Raw genomic sequence first — 16,849 nt, 5'->3', positions numbered from 1 at the left:
CCAAAGTTGGTCACTCAGTTTTCAAGTTCTTTTTGCTTTTTCTTTTCTTTTCTTATTCTTTTTTAAAGTTTTTGATTTTACTCGATGAATTAATTAACAAGTCACTTATATTCTGAAGCTTTACTCTGACAACAATTGACAAAGCCTTTTTTAATGGATTCGCAGTTAGTTTCATTACTTACAAACTGCGAACTAAGTCCTCCTGGCTCAGTTCTGAGCTAATCAATGAGATTTTTCAAAACTGATTTCATATTTAGCTCCAATCAAAATTCCAAACTTCTCTCCAAGTTGATTGATAAATCAAGCTCCAAAGTGATCTCTAAGACTAACCTCTGACTTGAAGGAACAATAGCTCTTAGATTTATCCACAAAAACAGCCTACTTTTCTGAATTATAAACTTTCCCAATTGTTTGTGGGAAGTTTGGGAGAGACCCACTTCTGAAATAAGGAGAAAGGAGAAAAAAAAAGAGAGGAGAATCTGAGATTTGACAGGAACATCACTGTCGAACTTTCCATTTATGGGTATCATCCACCAGATCTTGAATCTGAAAGATAGAACAATCTGTATCCCTTATTGTGACCACATAAAGACTAAAGAAAACCTTAAGATGAGAAGGAAATAAATCTTCCAAATGCTGACAATGTTTGTTGAAATGCACTACCAAAAGGACTTGTTTGAGTTGGAGTTGATCAAAAGCCTAGCCTCCAAAGCCAGGCTTCTGCCCAAATACAGAAGATGTTGTTTCAAGGAAGAAAAGACTTTTAGTAAGACGCCAATAGAATTACTGCATGTCACACAATAAACACTTGAAGCCGATTCACATGTAAAAAAAAAAACCATTCCGCTGAATACTTTCCCTCCACATCTCATAAATAGGATTTTTCTAAAGAGATTGTTTCTGTCAGGCATTTCATCAAACATGCAACAGGCATCGTCAAGCTAGACCATTGGGTGTATCTAGAGATCATGCAACTCCATGCAACGAGATCAAACCCATCAATTTGCTTGAAGATGGAGACGTATGAATCTAGTATCAAACTTAAGAAAGAAAAAGATCTCCACTATCAAAATCGTAGGAATTGCAAATGAAAACCGTAGGAAGAGAAGTCACGAAAATTACATTTAAAAAAAGAAAATTAATCTTCCAAACTATAGTAATTGTACATGAAACAAAGAAAATCCATAAAAATCAATAGACCTTGGAGTATCCATTCGTATGAAAAGCTTTTCATACTCATGGAAAGATGCAGTCCACTCGCCACCTGCACCTGCCGCAACGAGTTCACAAACCGGAAGATGCGCGATGGCTTCCAGCCCGTCATCCAGAGAGGCATTCTCCAGGGAGTTCAACGACGCTGGAGAAGAGGGAATTGGAAATGAGAAGAGGGAAAAATTCCTCTTCCGAAATGAGATGTTAGTTTCAAATCCGCAAGTTGTGAGTTTTCCATATTTTAACACATTAACTACATTAATATCCCTACATTTAAGGGACCATTTAATAGATGATTAAGATAGTTTTATATAATAAAAAGTTTAAATATTAACCATTAATAACTAGACCCATTATTTAGATGGCCTGGATAACTCTATATATCATTGCCACTATTATTAAGAATCTGTCACCACTATTTTACATTAAACACAAAACTCACACATTATTTCTATTCACCAAATAATGTAACTTGTGCTTTAGATCTGGTATGGCTTTGTGGGCCCCACCATGATGCGTGTCAAACATCTACTCCATCAGTTAGATGCAATATTCCATGGTGGGCCTAAGGATTAAAAATCAAATCAATATGTAACTTGTGTAGGCCACATAATATACAAAAGTTGAGAAGGGTTACCCTCTATTAAAACATTCATAATTATTTTTTGGGCCTACAGAGATGTGGTTCACGAATCCAGCCCATCCATTATGTGTGTGCCACTTGGATGAGGGGTCATACCAAGTTTCAGATGCATCCAAATTTCAGGTGGGGGCCCACAAAGTACTTTTATATGTTTTAGGCATGTCTTCACATGATTTTAGATGGTATGGCCCACTTGAGTTCCGTATACTACTGATTTTTGGGATATCCCAAAATTTAAAGGGGACCCATCAAATGCATGGTGTTGATTTTTGACACACGTCATGGTGTGGCCCACACAGCTCGACCTCATGGGGGAGTTCCCATGAGCTCGACGTACATAACCTTTTCCATATATATATATATATATATATATATATATAATATTTAAAAAATATAAAAACCTATGATGTATTTGTTATATCTACACCATCCATCCATTTTGAGATATCATTTTAAGTCATCAGCCAAAGAATGAGACATAAAAGTCTGTAGTACACCTCGCCACAAAAAACAACAAGGAGGGTGATTCCCACCATTGAAACTATCCTAAGGCCCATTGTAATGTTTATTTGAAATCCAACTGCTTCAAAAGTTTTTTTTTTTTTTTAAATGGTTGTCCTAAAATGATCATTTGTGCTGGGGTCCATCATCTGTGCTGGGGTCCACTAGAGCTTTGGATTTAACTCGTTCTTTGGACATTGCCCTAAAATGATCTCTCCAAATAGATGGACGACATGGATTAAACACATACATTATGGTGGGGCCCACAGAGCACCAACCACCAGCCATTGGATGGTGTCAGGGGGAGTAGCCAATTTGTTCCCCTTATTTATAGTGTGGTCCATTTAATTAATCTTTGGATATGAATCATTTTTTGGACAATTCTTTAAAATGATCTCGAAAAATGGATGAACAGTATGGGTTGATCCCGAATTTTTGGTAAATCCAAAACTCGATTGGACCATGCCACATGAAATAGTGTGGAATAATGATTTCCACCGTTGATACCTTCCTTGGGCCTATAGTAATGTTTATTTGACATCTAACATGTTCATAATACCAAAAAGATATAAATGAAGAGAAAACACAAAAAGATATGAATTATTGTGGGCCAACTTTGTGGTCCATTTAATCTCTTTACTTACCTCATGTTTAGAAAGTACAGGAGATCATGGCGAGAGAAGAATACTAGAAAATAGTAATAAAAGAAATCGTATAAAAAATGTTTGAGGCGATTTTCGTTTCAAAAATTTGAAAAAAAGAAGTCGTATAAAAAATGTTCAAGGTCATTTTCATCTCAAAAATTTGAAAAAATAGAAATCGTATAAAAAATGTTCAAGGCCATTTTCGTCTCAATTTTTTTTATTTTAAAAAAAAATCGTATAAAAAATGTTTAAGGCCATTTTCGTCTCAAAAATTTGAAAAAAAAAATCATATAAAAAATGTTCAAGGCCATTTTTGTCTCGAATATTTGAAAAGGTGTTCCATTTGTACGGAAGAAAAAATCGAATACTTAGAGCCTTTACTTGGCAACAGACGAATGAAGACAAAAAAGACAATCTAGTAATGGATTCTGTTAAGGAAGAAAAAGGCTCAATTAATAAACATCTAAGATAGTATAATCATAAAAATTTTAGTCAAAGGTTAATCAATGGTCAATACCACAAGATTTTCTCACATCAGCTTGATCCAAAACTTCTGTGAATGTTATTTTTAATGGTGGACGTTCAATCCCCACTTTGTAGTCCACTTAAGCCTTCGACCCACCCCATTTTTTAGTTAATATCTTAAAATGATCTAAGAAAAGCATTGAACGATATGGAAAAAGTCAATCCATGACTTGGGTGGGCCAAGAGCTTAAAAATAAAGTCAATCCATGACTTCGGTGGGCCACACCACACAATATAGTGGAGAGGGGTTTCATTAAAAAATTCATAATCATATATTGGGCCTGCCTAAATGTGATTCACATATCCAACCCACTCATTATGTGTGTCCCACTTGGATGAGGGGTCAGACCAATTTTCAGCCGCATCTAAAACTCATGTGGGCCCCACCAAGTGCTTTTATATTTTTTAGGATGTCTTCACATAGTTTTAGATGGTATGGCCCACTTGAGTTTCGTATATAGATGATTTTTGAGATATCTCATAACCTAAAGGGGACACATCAAATCCACGGTGTTGATGTTCGACACACATCATGATGGGGCCCACAAAACTTACTAACATCAATTCTTAGGTTCTCACATCACAATTTTGACCAGAATATTTGGCCCATTTTATATGTCTGGTCTGTTCACTTTATTTTACTGATCAATACCCTCAATTTGAGTAGTTACTCGCCTCAATCAGTTTACATATGAGAAAGATATTAGGCATATAAGATTGATCACACAATTTCAGTGAAATTTGATTTAAACATCTGAAGTTATTTATTCTTCAATCTGAACTGATTAGATTGTCCAAAAATGATTAAAGGTTCAACTAGTGGATGTGCCTAATAATTTAGTAATTTTATTTTTCACAGATAAATTTCAATTTCTATTTAAAAATAACATTTTTTTTTCAAAATGTATATATTTTTACTCTTTTAACAAAATATCATTTTTATTATAAAATATTTCACTTTTGTTATCTAACTTTTTAATTTTTCTTGTCAAAATACAAAATCTAATTTTCTTTTTTAAAAAATATATATTTTTTCCAATTTGTCAATTTTTTCACAATTTTGTTTAATTTCTTAAATTTTCTTTTTCAAAATATCATTTTTTAAATTTCACTTTTGTTATATAACTTTTCAATTTTTCTTGTCAAAATAAAAAATCTAGTTTTCTTTTTTAAAAATATATTTTTTGACAATTTGTCGATTTTTTCACAATTTTGTTTAATTTTTAAAATTTTCTTTTCAAAATATCATTTTTCTTATCGAAATCTTTTTATATAACTTTTTAATTTTTTTTGTCAAAATACAAAATCTAGTTTTCTTTTTTTAAAAAATATATATTTTTTTACAATTTGTCAATTTTTTCACAATTTTATTTAAGTTTTTATATTTTCTTTTTCAAAATATCATTTTTTTATCGAATTTTTTTTTTCAAAGTTAACAACATTATTCGAAGTTCTTAATTTTTTTTTTCAAAATCTAGAATTTTTTAAAATCAAAGTTTTTTTTTTTTTTTAAATCTAAAATTTTCTTAAACATTTGTTAATTATTTTTTCTAAGTTTCTTAAATATTTTTTAAATCAAATTTTAGCATTAGAGACGGTCGTTGACAGTCTCTAATCGAGATGGTCTTAAACAGTCTCTAATAGAGACGGTCTTTGACAGGGCTATAAGACGGCTAAGGACCGTCTCTAATAGAGACGGTCTTTGACAGTCTCAGATTACAACTAAAAGACGGCCAAGGACCGTCTCTAATGCAGACGGCCAATGACCGTCTCTAATGACCGCATATAAGACGGTCGATAACCGTCTCTATTAGAGACGGTCTTTGACCGTCTCAGATGGCCGCATATAGACGGTCAACGACCGTCTTAAATAATTTGTAGACGTTCAAATTTTTAAGACAATATTAGGGACGGTCAGGGGCCGTCTAAAATTTTAGAGACGGTTTACAGCCGTCTCTAAAGCGTCTTTAAACCAAGCAATTTTAGAGACGGTCCAGAACCATCTCGAAATCCGTCCTTTTTTTCCATTTTTCACGTAGTGGGTGGGCCTCGTGCATGTGGGACCCACCATGGTGACTGTGTTATTCCACACCGTCTAGCGTCTCTGGACACTGGACGTGCAGCCATGGGCGTGGCTAACAGTAAAGTGCGAACTGACATGGGTGTGTGTATTAACTAGCTATACTTGGGGTGGGCTGCTCTTGTAGGCCCCACCTCGATGTATGTATATAATCCACGCCGTCTATTCCATTTCTCAGCCTATTTTAGGTGTTGAACCGAAAAATGAGGCCAATGCGATAATCAAGCGAGCTATACCATAGGAAATAGTAGTGTTTGCCGTTAAAACCCCCCTTGATATTTTTATTCACCAGAACATGCTGCATATTAGGCCTGATGGGTTTGTCCTGAGCCATGAAATGCAATGGTTGGAGTGGATCCACATGATTCGGGCCCAACCACGGAAAAATGGTTTTTCAAAAAAAAATAAATAAATAAGCAGCAGCGCCTGCTGCTGCTAACCGTGTAGCGCAGGCGGCTGCTGGGTGCGAACGGACTGGCAGGGACCCATGGTCCCAGCTGTGGGCCCCACCATGATGTGTGTGGAACATCCACTCCGTGCATTTGGTAGGTCCCTTTTAGGACAGTGGGCCCCCCAAAAATCAGCCTCATGAGAATCTTAGGTGGCCCACATCACAGGAAACAGTTGGATGGAACGTCTGCCACTAAAACCCTTTTGGGGTTAGAAGTTTTGGATCATATATGAAATTTATTTTTACTCTTCACCCAGGTCCGTGAGACCTCATCAACAGGCTGGGTGGAAAACAAACATCATGGTGGGCCCCAGGTCCACGTGACCTTATCAGCAGGTTGGGTGGAAAATAAACATTACGGTTGGCCCCAGGTCCACGTGACCTTATCAGCAGGTTGGGTGGAAAATAAACATTTCGGTGGGCCCCATGTCTATGTGACCTTGTCAACAGGCTAGGTGGAAAATAAACATTATGGTGGGCCCCACATGGGACTCACTGACGTATGTATTGTAATCCACACCTTCCATTAGTGTGGACCCCACCATGAGGTATGTACTTCATCTATGTTGTCCACCCCTATGGGACTCACCATGATACATGTGTTGCATCTAAACTGTCCAACCATTTTTTTAAAAGATAAATTTAAGGCTTGGGGCAAAAATAAGATAGATCTAATTATCATGTAGACCACACTGCACGGTGAGGATTAAACGACTACCATTGAAATCCTTTGGGACCTTATGATCAGATTGGATGGGAAATAAAGGTTATGGCGGGCCTTGGAAATTTTAATGGTGGAAATCGTTCTCACCACTTATATTTGGGTGTGGCCCATTTGATATACATGGGGCCCATTGGTGTAGCCCATTTGATGTATTTGTGGCCCATTGTTGAGGCCCACTTTAATACATATGAGGCCCATGTGATTATGCCCAACTTGATATATACATGAGGCCCATGTGATTATGCCCACCTTGATATATACATGAGGCCCATGTGATTACGCCCACCTTGATATATACATGAGGCCCATGTGATTACACCCACCTTGATATATACATGAGGCCCATATAGTGCGGCCCATTTTATATATATGAGATCCATATGTCACGACCCATTGTGATGTATTCAAGACCCAAGGGCAAGGCCTGACATGATGTGGTTATGGCCCATATGATGTATATTTGTACCATCCATCCCCAATAAATGGGACCCACCTTAGTGTATATATTCTATACCGTGTAGTTTGTCAGGCGGTGGACTCCACTTTGATGTATGTGTCTTATACTATCCATCCATCTACCCCAGGATGGTGATAACCCACCTCATGTATATTCCCGCCGCCCATCTGTTTTTCTGGGGTGGGTCCAACTTAATGTATGTATTGTATTCCAGCACCGTCTATCTGGACATGCCATGGGTCCAACTACGATGTATGTGTTTGACCTGCACTATCCAACTTGCTGGACGATAAGCCCACCTACTGCGTATTCGCAGGGCCCACTATGTTGTATGTATTTCATCTATGTTGTTCACTTATGCGGCTCACCTCAATGTGTGTATAGCAGGCACAATGTTCATCTGTTGGGGCCCATTTGATATGTGTAAGGCCTACCTTGAAGTGTTGGATACGAGGCCATTGGCACGACCCACTTGGTAAGGCCCAATCAAATGTATTTTTTAGCCCATGTATTGTGGCCCAACTGACATATAGGTGACACCATATGTTGCGACCCATTGTGATGTACATGAGGTCCATTGGTACGACCCAATGATGTGGACCCCTGGATGTATATGAGGCTCATTGGCATGGCCCATTGATGTGGCCCACTTGATGTATTCGAGACCCATGTGCAAGGCCCACCTCCCATTTAGGCCCATTATAATGTAATTATGACCCATATGCCCTGGCCATTGTGATGTGTTTCCAACCCATATGTCGGGGCCCATTGTGAGGTATTTTTGGCCCATATGATGAGTCTTGATGTGATGTATGCGTAGCCCATGTGAAGTGGCCCTTGGGTGATGCCCATTGCGATGTATATTAGCCCTTTGTGTGGGGCCATGGGGCCCACTATATGTTTGACTCTATGCAGACCACTGCTTAGGAGCAATGTTAGTTAAATGGCCACATTGATGGGCAATGATGGTTAAATGTCCTCATTGTAACCTTCTCTTATGTCGATTATCAGTGCCGATTATCGATGTTGATTATTAGTACCAATTATCGGTTCCAATTGTCGAGGTCAGGTATCGAGGCCGATTGCCGAAGCCCATTGTAATGTATATACGACTCGTATTTGAGGCCATTGTGATGTGCATTCAGCCCGTGTTTAAGACCCAATGGGATGTATATGAGGCCCATGTGATGAAGCCCATTATGATGCATTTGAGGGTCAGGCGATGGAGCCCATTGTGATGTAGATTAGGCCCATGAGAGAGGCCCATCGTGATGTGTAATAAGCTCTTGAGTGAGGCCTATGGTGTTGTATATTTGTCCCTTGTGTGAGGCTATAGGTCCACTGTATATTAGGCTTTATGTGGGCCATTCCTTGGGGGCAATGTTGGTTAAATGACCATATTGTCAAGGTTGATTGTCGATGCCGATTATTGATACTGATTACGAGCATATGACAGCATAGCATCATGATATATGCCCAAATGCATCATCCACATGTTTTTTATGAGATGTGGTTGATCATTGCATATGTCATTGAGCATGTTGTTATGAGACTCCCTGATAGGCGGAGGTTATCTCATATAGCGCACGGTATGCGTAAGATTGATGCATGATTAGATTGTATAACTCATGCATCTTGCATTATGATTACTGTACGCCCTAGCGACATCAGGGCTGTAACCTCCACAGGCATATCGTGGATGGCCAGATGGACACCAAAAATTTATTCTAGCATCGGGCTGCTATAAATGGCCCTGGGTGAAAATCTCTAAACCCACTTAGTACCAGAGGACACCCCAACATCGAGACCGAGTGGATACATGCGCCCGAGTGCCGAATACCAGGAAGCCGCGTCTTCCACTATGTCGTGGTCGGTTAGGAGGGGGTGTAGCCTTACCCGCCGAGGGTAGGGGGCAACAGTAGGCTGAGTCTGACCAGCTCGTGAATGGGTTTGCTATCGACGTGCCGAATAGGTATTGATAGACTATTGGTCAGGCAGATAGTGAAGTTTCTTATGCTCACTTGGACTGTGCTGTTAGGAGAGGGGCAATGCCATTTGGAGTGTACTAAACCTCGATAATGATCTCAAAGATGAACTGTACTGATATGTGGACTTATTGAGCATGAGTTGCATACTCATTCATTCATTCATCATTCACTATCCACTCGAGCTAGTGATGCGCAACTATTTGTTACGTGTACCTTCGCAATGGTCAGGATTTCATTTGGGGCGCACGACTAACCTAAGATCAGGAGTTTACCACATTGAGTCTGACTATTCAAATTAGGTATGGGACTACTTTGGATAGAAGTCTATTGTGATGGACCCCATGGCCTACGATACTCTGTACTACCATCCCGACTTCACACTCCAGCATGGTCATTCCATTCGCACTGCATGTTGCATTACATCTGTGACATATGGCAATTTGGGTTATTGTGTTCTGCATTTGTATGGTCTAGGTACAGCTGGCGCTATTTATATTACTCATCAGGAATGTATACTGTATTACATCCTCTGCATCTGATATTTGGCTCTCTATGACTCCTCATTTACATAGTTGATTCGTATTGCATATTCAATATTGTATGACTCATGGACTTGTCAGTATTTTTGCTTACTCTATTATCTTATGATTTGTAATCTTGTCAGTATTTTTGTTTACTCTGATAATTCCTGATCTGCCAATATTTCTGCTTACTCTGATAATTCATGATCTTGTCAGTATTTCTACTTATTCTGACATTGTACGATTTATGGATTACCAATATTTCCGATATTATATGACTATGACATTGTATTGAATACTTGACACTTACCTTGTGCACACACTTACACCACCCTTTAAGCTTTTTATAAGCTTATGTACTATAGATGTGTGCAGGTGATGTTAGGTTGCAGCAGTGTTGAGCTCGGAGCGTACAGTGGTCTTCTGAAGCTTGATTTTCGATTTATGTATTTCCTTTTCAGCATTCTACTGAAATGATTATATTAGTGGATATATGATGATGATGTTGCCTTTGTGAATTGGGTAATCTTGTGGTTCTGCTTATTATGAGTTAAATGTACAAAAAAAAAATTCTTCTTGTAGGATCCTAGAATCGGAATCTAGCATATGGATGCTAGGAACCAAGAATGGGGTACTACGGAGGCTATCGGCACCTGATTCGGCGATCGGAATTCCTGTGAATCCAATTTTCGAGTTTGGGGCGTGACAACTATTCCCGAGATACTGCCGCTTTTTCACCATATGAAAACCTGCAAAAGAAAACGCATGGAAACGGTCAGTCACAAGCACGACTATCAGCCCCTCTCACGGTGGAAGACCAGATAGTTACTATTTATACCAGAGCGAATGGGTATCTTGATCCATTAGAAATTGGGTACATGAGCTGGTTTCAGAATGTCATCAGACAGTTCGGTCCATATCCGGTGTGGGCGTTAGAGCATTGAGAGGACCTTTCCCTAGTACGAGAGGACCGGGAAGGATGCACCTCTAGTGTAGTAGTTATCGTGCCCATGGTAAACGTTGGGTAGCCAAGTGCAGAGCGGATAACTGCTGAAAATATCTAAGTAGTAAGCCCCCTCCACCTAAGCTACACAGGAAAGGCCCAAAGCCAATCCTAGGGAACAGTAAAGCCTCATAGGGTCTTTCTGTCCAGGTGCAGGTAGTCCGCATCTTCACTTCAAAAGGAGTGAGGGTGGGTGTCATTCATTCATCGAAGTTTGTTGTACAATTAGGACCTCGATATGGTTTTATTCCGTTCATCGTATCGGAGGTTATGTTCCTTTTTGCTCTTTTTTAGGCTTCTTCTCATTCTTCTTTGGCACCTACGGTAGAGATCGGAGGTATTTGGCCCCTAAAAGGGATTGGGGTTTTAGATCCTCGAGAAATCCCTTTTCTTAATACCCCTATTCCCCCTTCATCCAGAGCTGCCGTAACTTGGGCTCATCATGCTATACTCGCGAGGAAGGAAAAACGAGCAGTTTACGCTTTAGTAGCTACCGTTTCACTCGCTCTAATATCCACTGGCTTTCAAGGAATGGAGGGACGAAATACTGGAACAGAGGGTCGACGTAACCATCTACCCACATCAGATTCTCACGCTGAAAAGGCTAGAGGAACCTAAGTGTTCTCGGTGATTTATCCTTTACTGGAATCAAGATCAGCTACTTCCAAAGTCCAACTGAGAAAATCTCCCAAATCAAACGATGAAAGGGTGTTAACTCTCGAGCTTTGGCGATGAGCCAATTCCCAAAAGCTAAAACCGGGCCATGTGATAGATCTCCAGACGTTGCGTTGATACACAAATCAAGGCATCCCTATCTATATACTAGAACTATGATAGCGCCCTCTCGACTTTAGATCTTAGCACCCAAAAAGTCTATCTATACAAACAATGACGGCCTGTATTCGGAGTTTCCTTGGGGTTGGTAAAGTGAAATGGGGGCCACCCTAAGAGGGTCCTATGGAGAATGTGGTCAGAAATTCATAATAGAGTCCGACCACAATGACCAAATTTATTATCTTCATGCATAAGGATAATAGATTACCTAGTAGAAAAGATTTCAAAATCATCACAAACCTCTCTTTTTTCTACTGCAATTTCTGGCCTTACCTTTTTTTTTTCTTTTCTTTTCTTATTATTTCTCGTGAAGTATTATATCATTACATATGGTATGCCACTTCCTGGACAGGAGTCGTTTCCTGATGAAAGGTGCAAGCTTAGCTAAAACATGTACAAAGACCCACACTCGACTATATGAACCCCGTTAGAACTGCATTCGGGCCAACAAGGAAAGGGACCCACAATGCCCTGTATGTCTTCCTCATTTGTTCATACCATTGACATTTTTGCGAGTTCCTCAAGAAAGGAAATAGAGTTGTTCCGGCACTGGCGAGTCTCACCCACTCCAAAAAGAGTCACCACACGGGGAAACTTAGTCTTCCAACCAACTCCTTTCCTCTTCGCCCGCACGTCGGTTCTCGGACTATCCTTGTAGAATTCAGTCCCCATAGTAAATTCTGGCTATGTGGATACTCATTCTAAACCACATGGGAGGTGCGTCCCTAATGAGGTCACCGGCTGTCTCGATACTCAAAAGATTACGAGACTTTTCCCCACTTTAGTTTCTCTGTCTTGAATTCCACCAGATACTGTCCTTTTCCCCACTCTAGTTTCCCCATCCTGAATTCCACCATTCCACCCGATACTGTCCAATGGAAGCGTCTCATAATGGTCAAATGGGTCATTGTCAATGTTAACAGTCATGTATCACTCTTATCATAGGAGGACACAAGGAAATGCCAGATGGACCTATCATATATCAATCAGGTATAATTCCTTCTGGTAACCCGAGCCAAACCTTTCAATCCCTTTCTTTTATGCCTTGTCGGATCAATGAACTAAAAGCCGTCGTCTGGAGACCCAAATACCCACGTTAACAGCAGAACGGATTCCCTTAAAATGAGCCCAGTTCTTGACTAAAATTTTCTGACATGTCATAATAGGTCTGCGAGTTAGACACCTGTTTCAAGCCATATCGGAGTCAGTTAAACCCAAAGAACCATAGTTGAGCTCACTTGACCCAACAAAGCCGTAATCGAGTCAGCTCTCTTTTGCCATCACAAACGAGCCTCGTTCAATCCAATATTTCTTTGCCATGTCGTACATCGACCTAACAGGCCATCACCACTTTTGGAGTAAAATCCACTTTACTTAAAAGGCCAGGAACCCCATGGCCAATGGCCGGTGGTCGGTGCTCCGTGGACCGCGACATGATGTATGTGTCTCATCCATGTATTTATTGGAGAGCTGATTCGGTGAGGCTCCATGCTAAACCGGTACGGTGCGTTTCTTAACGTTGGGCCCCACGTTTTCGAATGTACACTGGATCCATGCCGTCCAATTGATTTTCTAAATTTTTGTAGGACATTTTTCCAAAAATGAAACAGATGAATTTATCAGGAAGAACATATCTTGAGAAAACTGGTGATTCACTGTTAAAGGCCTAGAAAGCTAAGGACAATGTTGATATTTGCGTTTTAACTTCATCAACGGAATTGGGACATTATAAACAGACTGGATGACATATAAATAGTAACTAAACATATACGTGTGAGCCGATATACATTTTTAATTGAACAACGCTCAATCTCCACTAATTCATAGGGTATGGTCCACCTGATATATTGATCATTTTAATTCTTTACTAAATACAAAAATAAAAAATAATAAAATAATAAAAATAAAAATAAAAAATTCATCTTAAAAAATGGATGTACGGGTTAGATACAGAATACAGACAACAAAGTGGGCCCCACGGAAAAGGGTCAGGACTGTATTGGGTTGGGCGGCGGGTGCATCTATCCCAGTGTTGTCCTCCTGCAGAAGCGCACTTGTACGTGGGAACCGACGTACATCCACAAAATTTGTGACCTTCAATATCCATTGAATTTTTCTACTCATTTTGTGAAATGAGTAAAAAAATGAGGTGCATCAAAATATCAGGTACCCAGGCAGATAGATTTTTATGATCCAAAACTTACAGTTTTTTAACACTTGGTAGGCCCAACAACAACTCAAAACCCCTTCATTTTTCCACCTAACAAAAAAGTATACGACCGACACTATGGACGGTGACGATCGACGTGTTTCTTGAAGGTGGCCCTATTCAGGGATTGCAAACGCCCGCCCAGCGCCCAATTCTAATGGCATTACTGCAATATTGAAGATAAAAACGATTCTTCACTCCGCGAGTCTAGCAGCGGCAGCCCAATACGAGAGCAGTGAGAAGCGCCTTTACGAAGGTAAGGACAAAAGTAACCCTATTTGTAAAATAATTCCTCTACAGGCATTTGCAGAGGATCCGCCCTCAATATCCAGGTGACGTCTGAATCGGGTCTAGCCCCGACAGATGGCTTAAACATGAAAAATCGCACCAATTAAATAATACTATCCATCTAATTAGTGGCCATCAAAGCTACGGCGAAGAAAGAAAATAGTTAGAAATGTGAATAAATTGAAGAGGTAGCTCACGCCACAAAAACTGGCTGACCTTCCCGTATTATCATACAAGATCAAGTACAAACGTATAAAAAAAACAGTATAAAATGTCCATCACGTCGACCCCTGCAAGTGTGAAGATGAAACAGATACGGACCCGGAACCCGAAATTTCGTTCCCATGAAACAAATCCGATAAATAATTCTCCAAATCTTCTGGAGCAAATCTCACAAAATTGCGTCTGTCACCTCTCAACAGAACCCGATTCTTTTCATAAAATGCCCGATACACTGGCACGATCTTCTTGCCCACCGAAACTTTAATCTCGTCCCTTAATTTTCCATCCAGCACAACCCAACTAGATTGGCTACGATATGTGGCTTCGAAGGCTGAATTGAACTCCCGAAAATGCTCTTTTACCATTTTGGGTGCCATCTCGGCGGTTGGATTCTGTGGCAATGTGGAAGCCACCTTGATCCATGCCATCCGCTCGTAATACGCCACATACTGCCGGACTTTCGACTCATGCTTCGAAATCCAGTCAGCACCGAGTATGTGCCGTAGATCACAGCTGCGTACTTTTGATACAACGTGTTGTAGATTGTTAGCGAGGAAGAGATACAACAATCCAACATCTTTGTAGAGCTTGGATTTTCCGTCCAGCTTGCAAAGAAGGACCGAGATCAACCATTCGAGTCTGGTCGAAATTGCTGCCAGCAGATTCTCTGTTGTGAGTGAATTTTGGAGCATTGTCTCCGGCATTGGATGCTGCACTTTTAATGGATAGTCAGCAAAGATATCTTCAAGTACTTGTTTATAGTCGCCGAGGAAACATAAATAGTTCATTGCATAACGGGTCAGTGGGTGGAGCCCACCGCCTGGAATGGGTGATCGTGTTGAATCCTTCTGCATTGCTGATTCGAATTCAGCTAGCATGGTTCGGATTCCATCGCCGAGTTTGATGAGAGAGTTGATGGCCTGTGTTTTGATGGTGGATGTCGACTCATAGGAGAAGATGAACTCTATATAGGGCCAGAGGTCGGAGATTGTGTTGTAGAGGTCCAAGAATCGGAACAACTTCTCAGGTGATTTCTTGCATTTTGCGACAGCTTCTGGGAATGCAAAGAGGTGGGTCGCAGCATCCTTGGCGATGTCAGAGAAGCAGGATTCTTTGATCGTGTTTGAGGTTGTGAAGACGTAATCACATAGGATCCGTTCGCTGTAGAAGAGTGTTTTAACAGCAATCTTCGACACGTTCACCCAGTTCTTGATCTTGTGCTCCAAGACCTCCCAGTCCATCTTCTGTATATGTTTGGAACTCATCTGTTGGAAGCCAAGCCGATAGATTCCTTCATCCACGATCGATTTTCTCATGATTTTGTATATCTTTGCGCATTCCTTGCCATACCCAGATGAGATCATGCAGTCAGCAATGGCCCGGAGATCTGCCACGGCCATTGATGCCCCCCGTTCAACCTCCTGTATTGAGTTCCCGGCAATTTGGATCTCATCCTCGGACCCCACATCATCTTCATAATCTGACAGGGTTGATCTCGTCCCAGTCGAGCTGCAGTCAGATACAGACTCTGGGTCCAGTTGATCTCGATTAGTGGCTAGGATCTGATAGAATTCCTTCTGGAGCCGTTTCATTGCGGTCTGCATGAGAGTTTGAGCGTGGACGAGCTTCTGAGAGCTGGAGTTATGGTTCACGTAGGAATGCATTGATTGCTGGAGTTCTCTCACTGATTGTAGGAATTCTCTCGCTTCACGGCGGTTTTCGTAGAAGAGAGATGTGATCTTAGAGTAGGAAGATGAGTCTGGGTCCCACTTGGTGATGATGGATTCGGCGGTAGCAATGGTTCCGTCCAGCAACGATTCGGAGGAGAGATGGAGAGGAGAGGAGGGACGAGTATGGGAGTGATAAGGGGAGGACCGAGTATGGGAAGGAGAGGGGATGGAAGAGGAAGGAGATTTTGAGTGGTGGTGGGAGAAGAGATTCCTCGTTCCCTTAGTCGGCATGTGAGTGATTTGATGAGATTGGTGAGGTTAGACTTGGGATTTTATTTTATTTTTTTTTATTTTTGGATTGTATATTTGTGGGTGTTTGGGTGGTTGTATGTGATTGTGTTGTATTGGGCCTGGGAAGAGACGATGCTGTAGTTCCTGGTGTTTTGGAGGGAGATGGTGAGGAAGGATGGAAGGGTTCATGGAGGTGACTAACGGTCGTAGAAGGGAGTTGACTCCTAACTCGCGTCGTCTTTGGGTATGAAATGACGAAAATGGCGTTGCTAGTGTGAATAGTTGATATTTTACTCAGCCGAAAGAAGGAAAGATATGGGGGCGGCACGTCTTTTTAACGCCTGGAAGAGGAACGGATTGGCTACTCCCCCCTGCCACCAGTCAATGGCTGATGGTCGGTGCTCTGTGGGCCCCAAAATGATGTATTTGTTTCATCCATGCCGTCCATATATTTTTTTAGATCATTTCATGAAATGAGACCAAAAATTAGGTATATCCCAATCTCAATTGTACCACATTACAAGAAACAATGTTCAATGAGCGTCGACCATTAAAAACATTTTGGGGGCAATAAGAGTTTTTGATC

General features: G+C 40.6%; 2 protein-coding genes across 2 annotated transcripts; one reads left to right on the top strand and one right to left on the bottom strand.

The window, feature by feature from the left end:
- The first annotated feature begins 1,305 nt into the window (after nucleotides 1-1,305).
- LOC131254151 (cytochrome c oxidase subunit 3-like) lies at nucleotides 1,306-11,367 on the top strand. Its single transcript, XM_058255156.1, has 2 exons — nucleotides 1,306-1,437; nucleotides 11,044-11,367. The coding sequence occupies exons 1-2, from the start codon at nucleotides 1,306-1,308 to the stop codon at nucleotides 11,365-11,367; spliced, it is 456 nt and encodes a 151-aa protein (XP_058111139.1).
- Nucleotides 11,368-14,095: 2,728 nt separating this feature from the next.
- Nucleotides 14,096-16,549, bottom strand: LOC131253889 (exocyst complex component EXO70H1-like). Its single transcript, XM_058255007.1, has one exon. It carries the CDS (start codon nucleotides 16,261-16,263, stop codon nucleotides 14,359-14,361), a length of 1,905 nt encoding a protein of 634 aa, XP_058110990.1. The 5' UTR covers nucleotides 16,264-16,549; the 3' UTR covers nucleotides 14,096-14,358.
- Between the last annotated feature and the right edge of the window lie 300 nt (nucleotides 16,550-16,849).

This window comes from Magnolia sinica, chromosome 8 (genome assembly GCF_029962835.1).
Source record: "Magnolia sinica isolate HGM2019 chromosome 8, MsV1, whole genome shotgun sequence".
In the NCBI taxonomy this organism is placed as follows: domain Eukaryota; kingdom Viridiplantae; phylum Streptophyta; class Magnoliopsida; order Magnoliales; family Magnoliaceae; genus Magnolia; species Magnolia sinica.
The sequence above is the reverse complement of the archived record's forward strand: the minus strand, read 5'-3'. Positions and strand labels throughout refer to the sequence as shown.

What these genes read in the sequence shown, in the direction of transcription:
- LOC131254151 (XM_058255156.1), top strand. Translation starts at nt 1,306, where the DNA reads ATGGCTTCCAGCCCGTCATCCAGAGAGGCATTCTCCAGGGAGTTCAAC. An exon ending in TAGTTTCAAATCCGCAAGTT is followed by an intron (nt 1,438 to 11,043) that starts GTGAGTTTTCCA and finishes GCTCTTTTTTAG; the next exon opens with GCTTCTTCTCATTCTTCTTT.
- LOC131253889 (XM_058255007.1), bottom strand. Translation starts at nt 16,263, where the DNA reads ATGCCGACTAAGGGAACGAGGAATCTCTTCTCCCACCACCACTCAAAA.